Genomic DNA, 17,215 nt, shown 5'->3' on the forward strand with positions numbered 1-17,215 from the left:
GGGTATAGCGTTTCGGTGAGTGGAATCACATCAGGGGGACTTGGTTTTAAAATACTTGGAAGAAGTCGGGTGGAAGACATCATATAAACTTTTTGTTATTTCACATGAGACTTATTGCTGTTATTAATTGTATCACCACCAGTCTATTAGAGACACACTCATATACAATTAGTGTTTATTCCTATATTTTGTATTATATTTCACTTATATATATATATATATAAATATATATATATTTTTTTTTTTTCACACACATCCTTTTGTATCTTCAGCACTTCACCATAGAGGGTTGTGAACACCCTCTACCTTATATAATTTCTTATATATATACCTCTATTATATATATTTTTCACACACATCTCTTTGCATCTTTAGTTCTTCACCATAGAGGGTTGTGGATACCCTCTACCTTATATATTACTTGCAGTTTACTTTCACCATTCAGCAGGTGCTGGAACACTGCCAATTGGACTGCACCTGACACTTTTGCACTTACCACTTATCATTCACATTATACTACACCACTAGGGATCATTAGTGTTTATCTTTGCATATAGGATTACGGCTGCACCTAATGTTTACTTATATCAATAATTTTTTTATTTTATTATTCAGCACCTACTTAATTTTATGTGGGATATATACCATTGTATCCAAAGCGTTATTGTTTATTGCCGTTCCCTATAGTATGTCACATAGACACATTTATCATCATTATTAGATAATCATTATATACCAACACATCCTTTATGCACAGCGCCACTCCCTATTTTTATATCTATCCTTTTGAGGGTACACGTTAGTGTCCCCTGCCTATATAGGAGGGCTGCAGTTGCAAATATATCCTGTAGCTCGGATCCACTGACAAAACTAAAGGCAGAAGGTTGTTTTTAACTATGTACATTTATGTGTTTTCTATGAAGTAATTTTTCATCTACATGGAATCAAGATTTTGATTATATTTCAACAATCAGGAGCTGGCGTATGTTTAGAGGTGAGAAAAACAGTATGTTTAACACAGTAGTAACAACTGGTTATTTTTCTTCATCATATTTGGAGGAGCATGGTGATAGGTATTCATAATGTATTTGTTTCTTTGTATTTGAATTGCAATTTCAGTACAGAAGGTGAATGTACAGCTGTGCACAAGGCTTGTGTTCAGCTTTAAAAAAGGGGTTATAAACCTTCGTGTTTTTTCACCTTAATGCATCCTATGCATTAAGGTGAAAAAACACCTGGCAGTGACCGGCCCCCCCAGCCCCCCTGTTTTACTTACCTGAGCCCTAGAACTTGACCCACGGGGACGCGCTGTCTCTCTGCCAGGGGTTCTCGGCTTTTGATTGGATAGATTGATGGCAGTGCAGCCATTGGCTCCCGCTGCTGTCAATCAAATCCAATGACATGGGCACCGGGGGCGGGGCCAAGTCCTGCATTTGGCCTCTATGGACGCCGAATGCTGGACTCGGGAGAGCGCCCTCAAGGTAACCCCCCGGGAGAGCGCTTCTCCTAGGGGGTTAACTGATGTGGGGAGGAGACGCGAGGGACCCCAGAAGAGCAGAATAGGGGCCACTCTGTGCACAACAAGCTGCACAGTGGAGGTATGATATGTTTATTAAAAAAAAAAAAAAAAGAACCTTTAGTGTCACTTTAAAGTAGAGTTCCACTCCTAAAATTATTTTAACATTTTTCAGCTGCATTAAAACGATTAATAAAAATATGTAAAAAAAATGTTTTTTTAATCATCCTGTTGCTAGGGGGTCCCTCGTAATCTGCCTCCTTACTCACCTCGGTTCCTTATGTCACTTCCCTTGGCGCCGGAAGGAAGATTACCTCTCCCCCCTCCCTCTAGGCCAGTGATGGCGAACCTTGGCACCCCAGATGTTTTAGAACTACATTTCCCATGATGCTCAGCTACACTGCAGAGTGCATGAGCATCATGGGAAATGTAGTTCCAAAACATCTGGGGTGCCAAGGTTCGCCATCACTGCTCTAGGCAATCATCTGGGACATGTCACATGTCCCAGATGATTGCGTGGCCAGTCACGGCTCACGCATGCGCAGTGGGTGCCCGGCTGTGAAGGCACAGACGGGTGCCCACAGTTATAATGCCGGCGCCGCCGAGCGGAGGGGGAGATGAGCGGGGCTTCGATACACTGCATCGCTGGACCCTGGGACAGGTAAGTGTCCGATTATTAAAAGTCAGCAGCTGCAGTATTTGTAGCTGCTGACTTTTAATTTTTTTTTTTTTTAAGCGGAACTCCACTTTAAGTATGAAGAAATAATTTAATGTCCATAACAGCCCAAGGCTCTCTAACATTTAACCTAGCAGAGGACTTTTGGATTTGGGAGACCCGTATCTCGGAGGTCACCATTATGTTTTATACATATCAATTTCTTGTAATTGCTGTAGCCTCAGTTTGGCTTTAAATGCCAATATGGGATTGCCAGCATTGCGTAATGCCTGGACCTGGAAATGTTGGTTTATAAATTAGTTGTGGTTGGTCTCACCTTTGTTCTCTCTGGCAATCTGTCGAACCCCCTCTCTGAACTGGGATAAAACTTGCAGGTATGGCATTACCGTGGACTCCAGCTATATGGGAGAATTTATGATAAAAAATGTTATTCATACTTTTCTTCATTCACCCTCTTGAAGGTGCTATGCAAAACAATCATATTTACACATCATGGGAGAGATTAAAGTATCTAAACGCAAAGCTTTTTCTAAGTTTTAGAGTATGGAACGGTTAGAACCCCTGTCGTGATTTTTTTGCTGTGCATGTCCGCACTGGGCAGATTCACCCTCTGTATTTGTCATAGATGACCACAGTCACTGAGACAGAAAGTGGAAGGAAATCCAAATATTTTCAACTGACAATGGAACAAGAAAGGAGGAGAAAGCTTCCAATGGGATGCTTGTCCCAGTGACAACAGTCTAAGAAGTATTTTGTCCTTACTTCCTGTTGTGTCTTCAGGACAGGAAGGGAAGGAAAATCTCCCTAACATGGCAAAGACAGCTAAAAACAAAATATGCTTAGGGGTGCAACACTTCCCTAGTCTATCCAAATCCTTAAATTATAAAGGCAAAATCTTGTTTTGTTTTAGATAGAGTGCAGAGGGATTAAAACCCCTGTCTGTTTTTACTGCTGTCTGTGCTCCTGTTAAGGAGATTCACCCTCTCTATCTGTCCTGTTTACGATGATCATTGAAAGTGAAAGAAAATCCCAAATTTTGGGTTGTCCCCAGAAAAGTAATAGAGGGGAAATCTTCCAAAGAGGACATTAGCTCTGATGACCTGGGGGTCCCCAAGGGATTCCCTTAATTTTCAGGGGATTTCCCCTCACTTCCTGTTTGGCTATGGGACAGGAAGTGAAATCTCTGAAATGGGACACAGATCGCAAGAAAAAAATCTGAAGGGTTATAACTCTCCCCTTACTCTATCCAAAATGAAAAAAAAAAAAAGTTTTGCCTATAGTCCTACTTTAAAAATTGAAGCAGCTCTCCGCTAGAGGAGGCAAAAAAATAAATAAACAAAACTCTAAAGGCAATTATAATGGTATCTAACAGTCCAATTACTTCTACAGTGCCTCTAATTGTGTATGCTTTGGAAAATCTAGTCCCAGTCTGCAAGCAGTCGAGAAATTGTAGTTCAAAGTTTCTACAACCTTAACAAGTTTCTAGGGACAGAAAGTGTGTACCTTGTGTCTTAGACTGTGCAGACTCATCTGATTACATGAAATAAGAGGAAGGAAGGAAATTAGATTCTGCTGCAAACTAGAAACCTACAAATGCCAAAACTACCAAAACAGGATAAGTTACTTACATTAATGTTCTGTCCGTTTCCTCCTACAGGGAATCCGATGGGTTCCTCTCCTTCTATTGCTCCAAATATCTAGAAAACAATCGGATATATTCTATAAATAACTCAACACCAGTTATAAAGCAGCAGTATGGTTGTAGCACTGATAGCGCTGTGTTTAATGCAGAGTTTCACCCAGAAATGGAACTTCCGCTGATTGGATTCCTCCTCCCCCTCCGGTGCCACATTTGGCACCTTTCCTCCCAACTTACAGCCCAGTGGATATAGGACTTTTCTCCAGGAGTCATCTGGAAGCAAGGTACTTTCCCAGGTGTCCAATTCCGAGAGTCTTCCCGTCAGTGATATTGTTAACATTGGGATCCTTAAAGAGGGAGTCCACCTAAAAAAAAAAAATATTAAAAGCCAGCAGCTACAAATACTGCAGCTGCTGACTTTTAATAAATGGCCACTTACCTGTCCCAGGGTCCAGCGATGTCGGCAGCCGACGCCGATAAATCGTTCGACTCTCGGCAGCTGCCGCCGCCATCCTGGGTGAGGGAATCAGGAAGTGAAGCATTGCGGCTTCACTTCCCGGTTCCCTACTGCGCATGCGCGAGTAGCGCTGCGCGTTGTAACTGGTCCCCGCTATCTCCTGGGACCTGTGTGTTTCCCAGGAGACAGCGTGGAGGGACATGGGAGTCTATGCCGGAAGTGGGTGCAAATACCTGTCTTAGACAGGTATCTGCACCCCCCTCCCCCCTGAAAGGTGCCAAATGTGACACCGGAGGGGGGGAGGGTTCCGAAAAGTGGAAGTTCCATTTTTATGTGAAACTCCGCTTTAAATTATGACTAATTAGGGACTCGTGTCTTTTTTCAACCAGATTAATTCTGAAAAATAATTCTTGTTTATTGAAGTGTCTGAAAGGAGTTCAAACATGAAAATGGGATGACTTACCTTGAGCATATTGGTCAGGTAGGTGCTGATGCTCTCCAGTAACATTCTGTTTGGCAGATGTTTAGTGGATTTCTTGGACGCAATGTATGAGTTGCTCTGGCTGACCAGTGATCGCATTTCTTCCATGACTGTTCTTGTGTCGATGTTATCACACAGTGCTGCGTGAATGGACGCCTTCTTGGTATAGAAGCTGTGAAGGGGGACAAGAAGGCATCGTAACAGACCATATGGTCTAGGAAAGGCTGACATTAAAGTGGTTCTAAAAGGTAAATCGGCGCCATCCCTCAGAAGTTCGGCCCCCCTCCTCCTTCCTCTGCCACCAGGTCAGCTAGAAAGCGCAGCGCGCTTCGCGCATGCGCAGTTGGGAAGCGGCAGGAAGGCTTCACTGGCAGTTTCCCTTACGAAGAATGGCGGCAGCAGCACCCGACAGCCGATCCGAAAATCGGCTGGGGTGCTGACATCACGTGCTCCCTGGACAGGTAAGTGTCATAATATTAAAAGTCAGCAGCTGCAGTATTTGTAGCTGCTGACTTTTAATTTTCCCCAGGTGGAACACGGCTTTAAACTGTTGCCGTGTGCTGGACTGCGCTCATTCACACAAACTTTGCTCTTTAAAGAGCGATCCACTTTCAAAACTCTTTTCAGAGAGCATGTGACAGGTGTTGAGGAGGAGATGTATTGCCTCTTCACCACCTGCTTTAACCCTTTGAACCCCACATTAACGCACCACAACCATGCAGTTAAGGAGCACTTGCAGAATAACCACATTCACTTGAAAGAGACAAGGGGTATAATTCTTTATCTTCTTATGCAAAGTTATGAATAAATCCGCGCACAGGAAGAAAGTACAAGAAAGCTTAAAAAAGAACTGCTGCCCCTACAAATATACTATCATCTGGGTGGAGTATACTTAGGTTAATTAAAAAAGAGTGTAGGTGTGGCGCTGTTCTGATTGGAAAATGCTAAGATGTTTTGTTTAAACCTTAATATAGTAATACTTCTGTGTGGCACCCTTTGCAGAGGGTGCCACACAGAAGTGTGTACACCTCTGGCTGCTGCCTCTGCAGCTTAAGGGGTTAGTGGTTTGGGGTGGCAAAAGCACAGCTCAACTGCTGGGTTTACCAGCACCACAACCACTAGTGTTAACAAGCCCTTAGAACCAGCGGCTGACGCTTTCAATGGATATTGATGCTCAAACCAAACTGTCACTGACAGCGGACATTCAATCTGACAATTGGGAACTAATTAGTGAGATTCCAGATCATGTGATCACTCAGGAAGCACTGCGACGCTATGGCTGACAATGCCTCCAATAAATGGTTTTGCAGTTTATATTTTGCTAGATGACAGATACACACCTGTTGTTCAGCTCAATTTCCTGGGACTGCCACCTCACAAACTGGCCTGTAATGTCCGTGGGGGCCCTTAAAATATCCTTCACATTTAAAAAGAATTCCTGAAAAAATTAATATCATGTTTAGCGAAATGATTGTACATTATGGAAAGCATTTAAAGCTCAACTACAGGCACAAAACCTCTCATATTCAAAGAGAAGTATGGGTTTGTTTCTTTTTTTTCAAGATTCATACTTACCTAGGTGGATGCAGCATCTGTCCGATGCTGCATCTATCCCCCGGCGCCTCTGCACTGAGAACCGAGCGATCGAACATCGCCGATGGCTCGGTTCTCACAGATTCGCGAGCAGAGAGCTGCTGACTGTCAATCAACAGCTCTCTGCTCTGCCCCCTCCTCGCTCATTGGAGTGCTGAGCTGTGGAGGGGGTGGGGTGTGGCCGTTTCAGGCTCTCAGCGGCTTGCTGAGAGGCTGAGAGAGGCATCAGTCCAGGCAACTGGCGGATCCAAACTTTATTGTCGTGATGACACGGTGCCTGGACTGATTCCAGTGACGTCAGCAGAGAGCGGACCCCAGCCCGCTCTTTGCTGAAACCGGGTCACAGGAGTGCAAAACAAATTGCATTCCTGTGACCCATAGGAGAATGGGCTCAGGCTGGACTTCTCCTTTAAGCACACTCCTCTATAACCACAAAAGATATAAATCTTCTTTCAAGTACAGGCAGTCCCCGTATTACAAACATTTGACTTACGCACAACTGTAAATGAGTAAGAAAATTGTATAATGTATGGCCAGCTTTGCACTAGATTAATGACAGCTTGAATCTGATTTGGAAATAACATCAGTTTTATGCAAAGTACCCGCCACCAAGAAAAACCTCTGCACTGACCCCAGAGGCCAATAACTCTTCTTGCAGTGGGAAATTTCACTTACATTCATGAATTTTTCATACTGAACGGCAGACTCCATAGTGTTAGGTGAATAATCCAGTGTGTCCTTCCAGGAGTGCATGAGGAACGCCAGACGCAGCTGTCGGGCTGTGGAGGGAAATGGTTTGCATCATTATTCTCAGTAGGAATGAGTTATGTTCTTCTCACATATTCCAGTTGCTTTCAGCACGGTTGATATCAGATTTTAGAGTCTTAAATTTCACATAGCCCCCAGGACTTCTATAATATTTAAAGTGTAAGTAAACCCCCCTATCGTTTTCAGCCAAGGAAGCTGCCATCTTTGTCTCTGTTTAATCTACAACTGCCATGGTGCTGCACATGTGATCAGTTATGACACCAGCCATTGGATGGTTTGACAGTTTGGTTAAGAGCACAGCCAATGGGAGTGTTACATTTCCGGCACGTGCCGGAATATAAACTATTTTATGGATGGGTTTACTTCCGCTTTAAGGCCCAACTCTAGCCAACTAATGCATTCTTCCCTAATATTTGAAATGTAGCACTGTTTAGATTTAGAGTCTGCTTCCTACCACCTACTAGCTGAGATGCAGTTCCTGGTAAAGTTCTCAGCCAGCAGTCATATTGTGGGCTGTGTCCTGGGAAATACCAGGATTATGTAAAAAAAAAATAAAAAATGTTTTACAACAGGGGTAACAATTGCACATCCTCAAGTATTCTGTCCACACGTTGCTTATCCTAGCAGTGTCTGTGTGCTGCTGAGGTACATTCACAGTGAGTGCAAGATCAGACGGAGACAAGGCGATGGGCATAGATTTTCAAAAGGTGAACAGTGCCTAGTGCAGTTATGGCGAACCTTGGCACCCCAGATGTTTTGGAACTACATTTCCCATGATGCTCAACTACACTGCAGAGTGCATGTTGTGCACCCCAAAACATCTGGGGTGCCAAGGTTTGCCATCCCTGGCCTAGTGGCTTGGGTTTGGCGGCTCTACACAAAACCAGGGGCCCTTGAAGACGGGGATCATTCAAATTGATAAATCCGAATGTAGTTAGGGCAATGAGAGCACCAAAGAATAGTCCTGGGAGTCCAAAGTCTTACATATTTCAACTGGAGACAGCAAGAATACCAAAATCAGCCATTGTGCTTCAAGGGGCTTAAAAATCCCCCCTTCATCAGGGCTACAGAGAGATTAAAATTAACACATCATTATAACGATGGACCCTGAAAAAGGGGGATCTTCTGGCCCCAAAAACGCATTGGCTTTGTTTTCTTGCCATCACCAATCAAATTATTAAAGACTTTGGACTCTCAAGATGTTTTGTTTGGCACTCTTTTAATCACCTCTTTTTCTGACTTAAAGGGTTTGTAAACCCTTGTTTAAAAAATATCTATTTACTAATGCTACCATCATGCAGAATAAAAATAATCAATGTTGATTGGGGGAGAAAAGTCCCACTTTAAAGTGATTGTAAATGCAATCACGTTATACTTACATGCTCTGTGCAACAGTAGCCCTGATCTTCCTCTTCTTAGGTCCCCCGCTGGCGATTTGCGCTGCTACCCCCTGCTGAGCGCCCCCATAGCAAGCCGCCATTGATACACACAGCGCGGCTCTGCCTCATCCCCCGCTCTCTCCTAAATGGCTGTGATTGACAGTAGCACGAGCCAATTGCTCCCTTTGCTACCTCTTTGTCCAATACGGAGAAAGAAATGTTTGGATTACTACATTTATTCATGGATGGATTTTGACAAGAATAATAAAGAGAAACACAAGGAGGCGCTAGACTAAGTGCACTTTTGTTTATTAAAAAGACAATGAGCAACTTAAATGTGTAGATAGACAGGCATATCTGGTAATCCATGGCAGGATACGGGGGATCTCCCCTGGAAGTCCCGGTGTGATACGGCACTTGTCCTGGCCCAGGCTGTTGGATGGATGACACAAAGTAGCGACCAAAGGTGCGGTAACCACTTTGCAATGCAAATGGTGCTGGATCAGAAGTGATGGCAATGGGGAATTGTGCTAACGTGGATCAGGGCGGTAACGCGTTTTGAAGCTTCTGCTTCTTTGCGTTCTACGGAAATGGCAGCTTGCTATATAATTTTTAAAAAACAAAGGTACTCTTACAGGAGAAGTGCAGCCTGAGCTTGTTTTGCTGGGCTTCTCCTATGGATCACAGGAGTGCTGAATTCGTTCTGCACTGCTGGGACCCGTTTTCAGCAGAGATCGGTCTGAAGTCCGCTCTCTGCGGACGCCACACAGATCAGTCCAGGCACCACGACAATGGAAATCGGGATCCGCCGGGTGCCTGGACTGATGGTCGTCTCAGCCTCTTAGCGAGCCGCTGAAGCGTCAGCCCCCCGCCCCTCCACAGCTCAGCGCTTCAGTGAGCGTGGAAGAGCAGAGCAGGAGAGCTGCTGATTGACAGCCAGCAGCTCTCTGCTCGGGGATCTGTGAGAACCGAGCCATCGGCGGTGTTCGATCACTTGGTTCTCAGTGAAGAGCCAGTGGGGGACAGATGCAGCATCAGGCCGATGCTGCATCCACCTAGGTAAGTATGGATCTCCAAAAAACAAAACCCATACTTCTCTTTTAATACTGCATTTAGTCTGGTGCCCCCTTGTGTTTTCCTTTTGTATTTTCACAGAATCTCCGCTTCACTGCCTCTACAGTGAATCTGTCAATGAATAGTGCGCTAAAATTAACTTCCTATTAAAGTGAAAATGTTGAGTATTGTAGCAATTAACCATACCATAAAGTCATAAATACTTAGTGAGTTCCCTAAATTACAAATACAAGAACCACGTGCATAAGGCAGATATCAATATCTAAAATATCAACCTGCATAGGATATCAATCAGACGGTAGGACAAAAATTTTTTTATATATATATCCCTAGAGGGATGTATAAACAGAAGTTGTAGGTGAGCATAGGGGAAAAAAAAACACCAGAGTTCACTGTTACTGATTGCTTCAATAGATGGCTATCTGGAACGTAAATCTCTCCCCTGCACTTCTGATGCACCCGGCTGGTTGTTTTTAAATTCCTCCCATCATGTATTGCATGATAAATTCCTTGATAAAGTCACGTGACATGTGGCACAACGCGTTGGGAGGAACCAGTGACGTCATCCGATGTGCCTGTGTGATAGACACAGTGAACGGTGAGAGGAGTGAGATCGCGGTCAGTGACTGATTGGTTCAAAGCGCTGTTACTTTATATCCCATGTGAGTGTAAACACATATACTTAAACAAAGTACCATAGAGGCTGTATTCATTGCGCAATGATTTTCTTCTTTTTTGTGGTTACATGAATGCAATACATGATGGGAGGAATTTAAAAACAACCAGCCGGGTGCATCAGAAGTACAGGGGAGAGATTTACGTTCCAGATAGCCATCTATTGAAGCAATCAGCAACAGTGAACTCTGGTGGTTTTTGCTATGCTCACCTACAACTTCTGTTTATACATCCCTCTTAGATTTAGAGAGAGATAGATATACATATTATATTATATATATATATATATATATATATATATATATATATATATATATATATATAGATAGATAGATATAGATTATAGATATAGATATATATATTTTTTTTTTTTGTCCTTACCGTATGATTGATTATATCCTATGCAGGTTGATATTTTAGATATTGATATCTGCCTTATGCACGTGGTTCTTGTATATGCAATTTAGGGAACTCACCAAGTATTTATGACTTTATGGTATGGTTAATTGCTACAATACTCAACATTTTCACTTTAATAGGAAGTTAATTTCAGCGCACTATTCATTGACAGATTCACTCACATTCTAGTGCTATCAGAACACTTTTTTACATGGGTGCTGCTTGATTATTTGGTTATTTCCTATTTTTCACTTTATCTACAAAAATTTTTCATTCATAATATTTTGCACATTATTTTTTTTTCGCACATTTTTTTCAGTCATATTTCACATATCAGCGCTTTAGTACAATTTTTACATACTGCCTCTACAGTAATACCTCGGATTGCGAGTAACGCGGTTAATTAGCATTTCGCAATACGAGCCATTATTTAAAAAAAAACCTGACTCGGTTTGCGAGCCTCTGCGGTGTGCAGTACCGCATTTGGCCAGAGGTGCGGGGGTGCCGGTGACACTCAGAGCTGCTCAGATGCACTCGGAAACACTCGGTTCCCGAGTGTTTCCGAGTGCATCCGAACGGCTCCTAACGGTCTCTGAGTATTTCCGAGTCTCTCCGGTGCCCCCCACCTCTGGCCACATGCGGTACTGCATAAAATAGAAGTCAATGTGGAACGAATTATCTTCGTTTCCATTGACTGCTATGGGGAAACTCGCTTTGATATGCGAGTGCTTTGGATTACAAGCATTCTCCTGGAACGGATTATGCTTGTAATCCAAGGTTCCACTGTATAGTTATTGAGCCATCTTCATATGGCACTTAGAATTTATGGACTTTTAGCGTACAATATTTATTAGATATATTACTTAAGAGTCTCTCGCATTTCTCCAGCACCATTTGTATATAATTTTGCCAAGAATAATGTAGCATTTATAAACGCTGCACCTCTGATTAAACTTGACTACAACTCTCAGAACTGCTGTATCTGTACCTGTATTTTTCTGTAGTGCATCTTTAATAGTGATGAAGTTCTTCAGAGATTTGGACATTTTGCAGCCAGCGATGGTCAGGTGACCCGTATGGAGGAAGTAGCGCACCCAATGGTCATTGTCGAAATACGCCTGTGACACATAAAAGGCGGATTTAGACAAACAGAGAAGGTGTAGAACAAAACAGAGCTTGGTAATATTGTCCTGATCTTTCCATACCTCTGACTGAGCCAGCTCATTGTCATGATGGGGGAAGCGTAGATCGAACCCTCCTCCATGAATGTCCATGGATTCTCCCAAGATGGAGCCCGCCATTGCTGAACACTCAATGTGCCACCCAGGGCGACCCTTACAAAACAAGTGGAGAACAGGTGCAGAATTAAAATCACAAGACATTCAGTAATTTACGTAATAATGTATACAATTTTTAAAATAAATACCATATTTATCGGCGTATAACACGCGCCGGCGTATAACACGCACCCCAAGTTTAGGAGGGAATTTTAAGGATAAAAAACTTTTAGGTGGGAAGTTTAAGGAAAAAAAAACTTACATTAAAATGCCCATCAATGCAGCCTTATCTGTCCATCTGCAGCCTTTTCAGTGTCAGTGCAGCCTTGCCCCAATGCAGCCTTATCAGTGCAACCTTGCCCCAGTCCAGCCTTGCCCCAGTCCAGCCTTGCCCCAGTCCAGCCATGTCAGTGCAGCTTTGTGCACTCGCCGCCGACATACACAGCCGTGGGTAGATTCAAATATGGCGCCGAGACTGCAGGGATTTGTCGGAGCCGAGATACACATACCAGAGTGTTCTCGGCTTTTTTTGGCGCCGCCGTCACGCCCAGTCCCGCCCCTTGGACCTGTGTTATGGCCATCATAGGGCGGGACTGGGCGTGACCGTGAGCGGCGCCGGAAAAAGCCGAGAACACTCTGGTATGTGTATCTCGGCTCCGACAAATCCCTGCAGTCTCGGCGCCATAATTGAATCTACCCACGGCTGTGTATGTCGGCGGCGACCGCGGCAATTGCCGCGATCGCTCCGATGACACAAAATCAGCGGGGATCGGCCTATAACACGCACCCACGATTTTCCCCCGATTTTCAGGGGAAAAAAGTGCGTGTTATATGCCGATAAATACAGCATTATGTTATGTTAACATTATTACACATATTCAATTTCAAGCAATTTCTATATTAAAGAGGCAGATGAAGAGTAACAAGAGTTGTCTACTTTAAAAATAGAATTTAAAATTGCTATTCAGAAAAAAAAGGCGAACACAGAAACATCCTGACTTCTGGCTATGAAAGGGTTACGTGTATTCATTTTTGAACAAGGTTGCACACAATAGGCACAGGTCTTTTTTAAAGTAATCCGCTATTCAACAATGTAAAAAAAGAAAATGCTGATGCAAGAATAGGCTGAGGCGGCATTTCAAACACTACAAAGGCTACCCAACATTCACAGGGGAGATGTAAAGAGCACCAATCACCAATAGGCCTCTATAATTATCTAAACCTCACCTACGTATGGTAAGAAAAGCAATGGGTGATAGAAATTAGACGTCTGCACTCACTCATATGTAGTGATCGAATAAAGTAAACCAAGTAGCCATGAAGCAATCAGACATAAAACAATGGAGTTTATTTACTAAAGGCAAATCCACTTTGCACTGCAAGTGCACTTGGAAGTGCAGTCACTGTAGATCTGAGGGGGACATGCAAGGAAAATAAAAAAAACAGCATTTTTGCTTGTACATGATTGGATGATGAAATCAGCAGAGCTTCCCCTCATTTCAGAGCTTCCCCTCAGATCTACAGCAAGTGCACTTGTAGTGCAAAGTGGATTTGCCTTTAGTAAATCAACCCCAATGTATCTACCTGACTTACCAGTTGCTGCTTTGATTTCATCCTTTTGTTATCAGTGAGCGCAGACGTCTCACGTATATTTTTTAATGGAGTGTCTGATCAGGTTTGCCTGAAAAACTGACAGCTTAGGTGTGCATATTTGTCCTTTGTGCCTGGGCACACCCTAATCTTCCTGTGCACATTAGCATTATCACCCTGTCCCGACCTATGTCCTAGGAATGAAGCACTGGGGACAACTGCAATACTGTATGGTGCCAGACATGCAGAGCGGCAGCGGAGTGCCGGGCACTGGAACTCCGTGCTTCGGCATAGACCGGAGTAATGGCGCGCTACATGCAGAGTGGTAGTGGGTGCCTGGCAGCTGGAACCCTTTATATGTACCAGCACAGAAGGAAGCCTGCACCGTGGGTGGAGTTATCTCCACCCCAGTACAAGCAAAGTCCCAGCCAGGAGAGAGGGGCGTGGGGTGTATGTATGTATATATATATATATATATATATATATATATATATATATAGATGTGTATATATATATATATACACACACACACACACATACATGTGTGTGTGTGTTTGTATACATGTCTCCCTCATGTATGTTTGAGCTATGGGGCGCACACCCTAATGCAATAGGCTGCCCACATCAATGACTGACAGGCAGACCTGATAAGACCGTCCATTCACCCCTATGGACTGCAGACTTGTGTCTGTTTGCACCCACCTACCTCCAATTCGATTTAAAAAAAAAAGAAAAAAAAATGGAAGGGGCTGTATTCCTCCATCTAGGTATCAGATCAGAGGACAGTCTGGTGTATTCAGACAGCAGAATCCTTTTACACCTGCCAGTCCATAGGGCAGAGCGGGATCAGTCTGTGTCCGCTCTGCATTACCTGGATACAAACCTGTCACCCGCCCGCTCTCCTCAGATCAGCAGGGTATTAGCGGACAGATCCACTGCTGATATAATCTGAGCCTGCCCCATGTGAAAGGGGCCTAAAGCAGAACTAAACCAAAGAAACAGTTACATTCATGGCATGCTGGGAATGCTAACTGTTACATTTCCTTGTGCTTTCAACCAAAATGCCAAACCATCAAATGGCTGGAGTCATAACAGTTCACATGTGCAGCACCATGGCAGTTGCAGATCAAACAAAGCCTTATGGCAGTCTCCTTGGTGGAAAAGGATAGGCAGGTTTAGTACCACTTTAATGATGGCTCTATGGGGGGTGAATAAGGAGTATCCTCTCCAAGACCATTACTGCTGCAGCCATGGTCTCCAAGCTCTGCATCCTATACATATTATTATAATAATAATGCCCTATGCCTCACAGATTATTTGAATTTTGATAGTTTATTTCTATTCTATTAGACCGGCCTATCTCCTGTCTGATTACTGTGCTGATAAAAGACAAAAGATAAAGTAATAACTTTAGTTTTCTTACTTTCATGTAATTCTGGCAGCACCTTTTGCTATAGGACAATTTTGCATCCTTCAAAGCCTAGAAAGGGTATGAGCCCTGAGCTCAGGCAGGAGACAGGTCAGCCTCCATGGGGGCCTTGCAATCTGACATTGTTGCTCAAACAAAATGAGAAACCAAAAAAAAATTACAGTAATGTTATCTAAACCCAAGAGCAAACGTGTGATATATTGCAGGTTATCAGTCACACTGGGGCGGGTAGCGGTAAAGCCCAGCTAGTTTTAGTGGCACTTTACCACTGTTATAGCAGAAGGGGTTAAAAAGGGGTTAAAGCGCCCCCCTTAGCGCTGCTTTCTAAGCGCTTTGAAAGCGGCGCCCATTCATTTGAATGAGCAGGGGCGGTGGAGGACCGGTGTATACACCACTCCCACACCGCCCGAAAGATGCTGCTTGCAGGACTTTTTCTAACATCCTGCAAGCGCACCGCCCCAGTGTGAAAGCACTGTGCTTTCTGTGCACTGTGCACTCGGGCTTTCACACTGGGGTGCATTGAGAGGCGCTTTTCAGACGCTTTACATGCGCAATTTTTTGCACAAAAACGCCTGAAAAGTGCCCCAGTGTGAAAGGGGTCTAATAAGTAAACTACAAATTTCCCTGCCCGCCATGTAAGGGAGAGTAGGTCCAAAGTGAAGTAAAGTGAAGTGAATGAGCGCTGTCACGGGACAAGAACTGAGAACTCAGCCTGCTCTCCTCCAATGATCAGACTTGTCGTGAAAGGCCACCCAACTTTAGAAAAATGTGTGTGAGAATGTGTCTCCTGTATTGATACTGCTAATCTTATAGTAGAAGTAAACAGGTTTTTTTCTTTAACGTTACCTTTCCCCACGGAGAATCCCATGATGGCTCCCCGGGTTTTGAGGCCTTCCATAGAGCAAAGTCATTGGGTGACTGCTTCTCACTTAACCGATCAGCAGAAATGCTGAGGTCACCTTTATATATGAGGAAGAACGCACTTGGTCATTATACCACAGAGATCAGATACAGTCCACAGACCTCATTCATTTGGAGCAAAATAATTCCATTACCTTCTCCCTCCTGAAGAGCTTTTTCATCACCAACGGCCTCCGGCACCAACTTGGCATAGTAATGTTTATCACTGGTGTGAAACTTGGCTGTGCTGAAGTAGACAGAGCCATTGGACACGTAGCTGCAAGAGAACAAGATTTATTAAAATGAGAGGGGGGGGGGGGGAGAGAGAGCGAGAGAGCGAGAGAGCGAGAGAGAGAGAGAGCGCGCGAGAGAGAGAGCGCGAGAGAGGGGGCAGCGAGAGAGAGGGGGCAGCGAGAGAGAGGGGGCAGCGAGAGAGAGGGGGCAGAGAGAGAGAGGGGGCAGAGAGAGAGAGGGGGCAGCGAGAGAGGGGGCAGCAAGAGAGAGGGGGCAGCGAGAGAGAGGGGGCAGTGAGAGAGAGAGGGGGCAGAGAGAGAGAGAGGGGGCAGAGAGAGAGAGAAAGGAGAGAGCGAGAGGAATAAACGTTTACTGTACAAGATAAGGTCCGTTGGCATGGACCATAGGGTGAGTACATGGATTGAAAACTGGCTACAAGGGGGAGTTCAGAGGGTGGTGATAAATGGGGAGTACTCGGAATGGTCAGGGGTGGGTAGTGGGGTTCCCCAGGGTTCTGTGCTGGGACCAATCCTATTTAATTTGTTCATAAATGACCTGGAGGATGGGATAAACAGTTCAATCTCTGTATTTGCAGACGATACTAAACTAAGCAGGGCAATAACTTCTCCGCAGGATGTGGAAACCTTGCAAAAAGACCTGAACAAATTAATGGGGTGGGCGACTACATGGCAAATGAGGTTCAATGTAGAAAAATGTAAAATAATGCATTTGGGTGGCAAAAATATGAATGCAATCTATACACTGGGGGGAGAACCTCTGGGGGAATCTAGGATGGAAAAGGACCTGCAGGTCCTAGTAGATGATAGGCTCAGCAATGGCATGCAATGTCAAGCTGCTGCTAACAAAGCAAACAGAATATTGGCATGCATTAAAAGGGGGATCAACTCCAGAGATAAAACGATAATTCTGCCGCTCTACAAGATTCTGGTCCGGCCGCACCTGGAGTATGTTGTCCAGTTCTGGGCACCAGTCCTCAGGAAGGATGTACTGGAAATGGAGCGAGTACAAAGAAGGGCAACAAAGCTAATAAAGGGTCTGGAGGATCTTAGTTATGAGGAAAGGTTGCGAGCACTGAACTTATTCTCTCTGGAGAAGAGACGCTTGAGA

General features: G+C 44.1%; 1 protein-coding gene across 2 annotated transcripts in view; it reads right to left on the bottom strand.

The window, feature by feature from the left end:
• The window catches only part of CARS1 (cysteinyl-tRNA synthetase 1), a 69,804-nt gene that overhangs the window by 21,559 nt on the left and 31,030 nt on the right, over nucleotides 1-17,215 (bottom strand). Inside the window, exons 9-18 of one of the 2 annotated variants that reach the window (XM_073604148.1) lie at nucleotides 16,009-16,130; nucleotides 15,800-15,912; nucleotides 11,863-11,991; nucleotides 11,646-11,775; nucleotides 7,038-7,141; nucleotides 6,110-6,207; nucleotides 4,752-4,941; nucleotides 3,821-3,889; nucleotides 3,696-3,722; nucleotides 2,509-2,590 (exon numbers count right to left, since the gene is read on the bottom strand). In XM_073604148.1, the coding sequence (XP_073460249.1) occupies nucleotides 2,509-2,590; nucleotides 3,696-3,722; nucleotides 3,821-3,889; nucleotides 4,752-4,941; nucleotides 6,110-6,207; nucleotides 7,038-7,141; nucleotides 11,646-11,775; nucleotides 11,863-11,991; nucleotides 15,800-15,912; nucleotides 16,009-16,130 (1,064 nt within the window). The remainder of the gene's footprint in view (nucleotides 1-2,508; nucleotides 2,591-3,695; nucleotides 3,723-3,820; nucleotides 3,890-4,751; nucleotides 4,942-6,109; nucleotides 6,208-7,037; nucleotides 7,142-11,645; nucleotides 11,776-11,862; nucleotides 11,992-15,799; nucleotides 15,913-16,008; nucleotides 16,131-17,215) is intronic. The other variant, XM_073604149.1, reaches the window with a different exon arrangement.

The sequence above is a fragment of the Aquarana catesbeiana genome, linkage group LG11, assembly GCF_042186555.1.
Source record: "Aquarana catesbeiana isolate 2022-GZ linkage group LG11, ASM4218655v1, whole genome shotgun sequence".
NCBI lineage: Eukaryota > Metazoa > Chordata > Amphibia > Anura > Ranidae > Aquarana > Aquarana catesbeiana.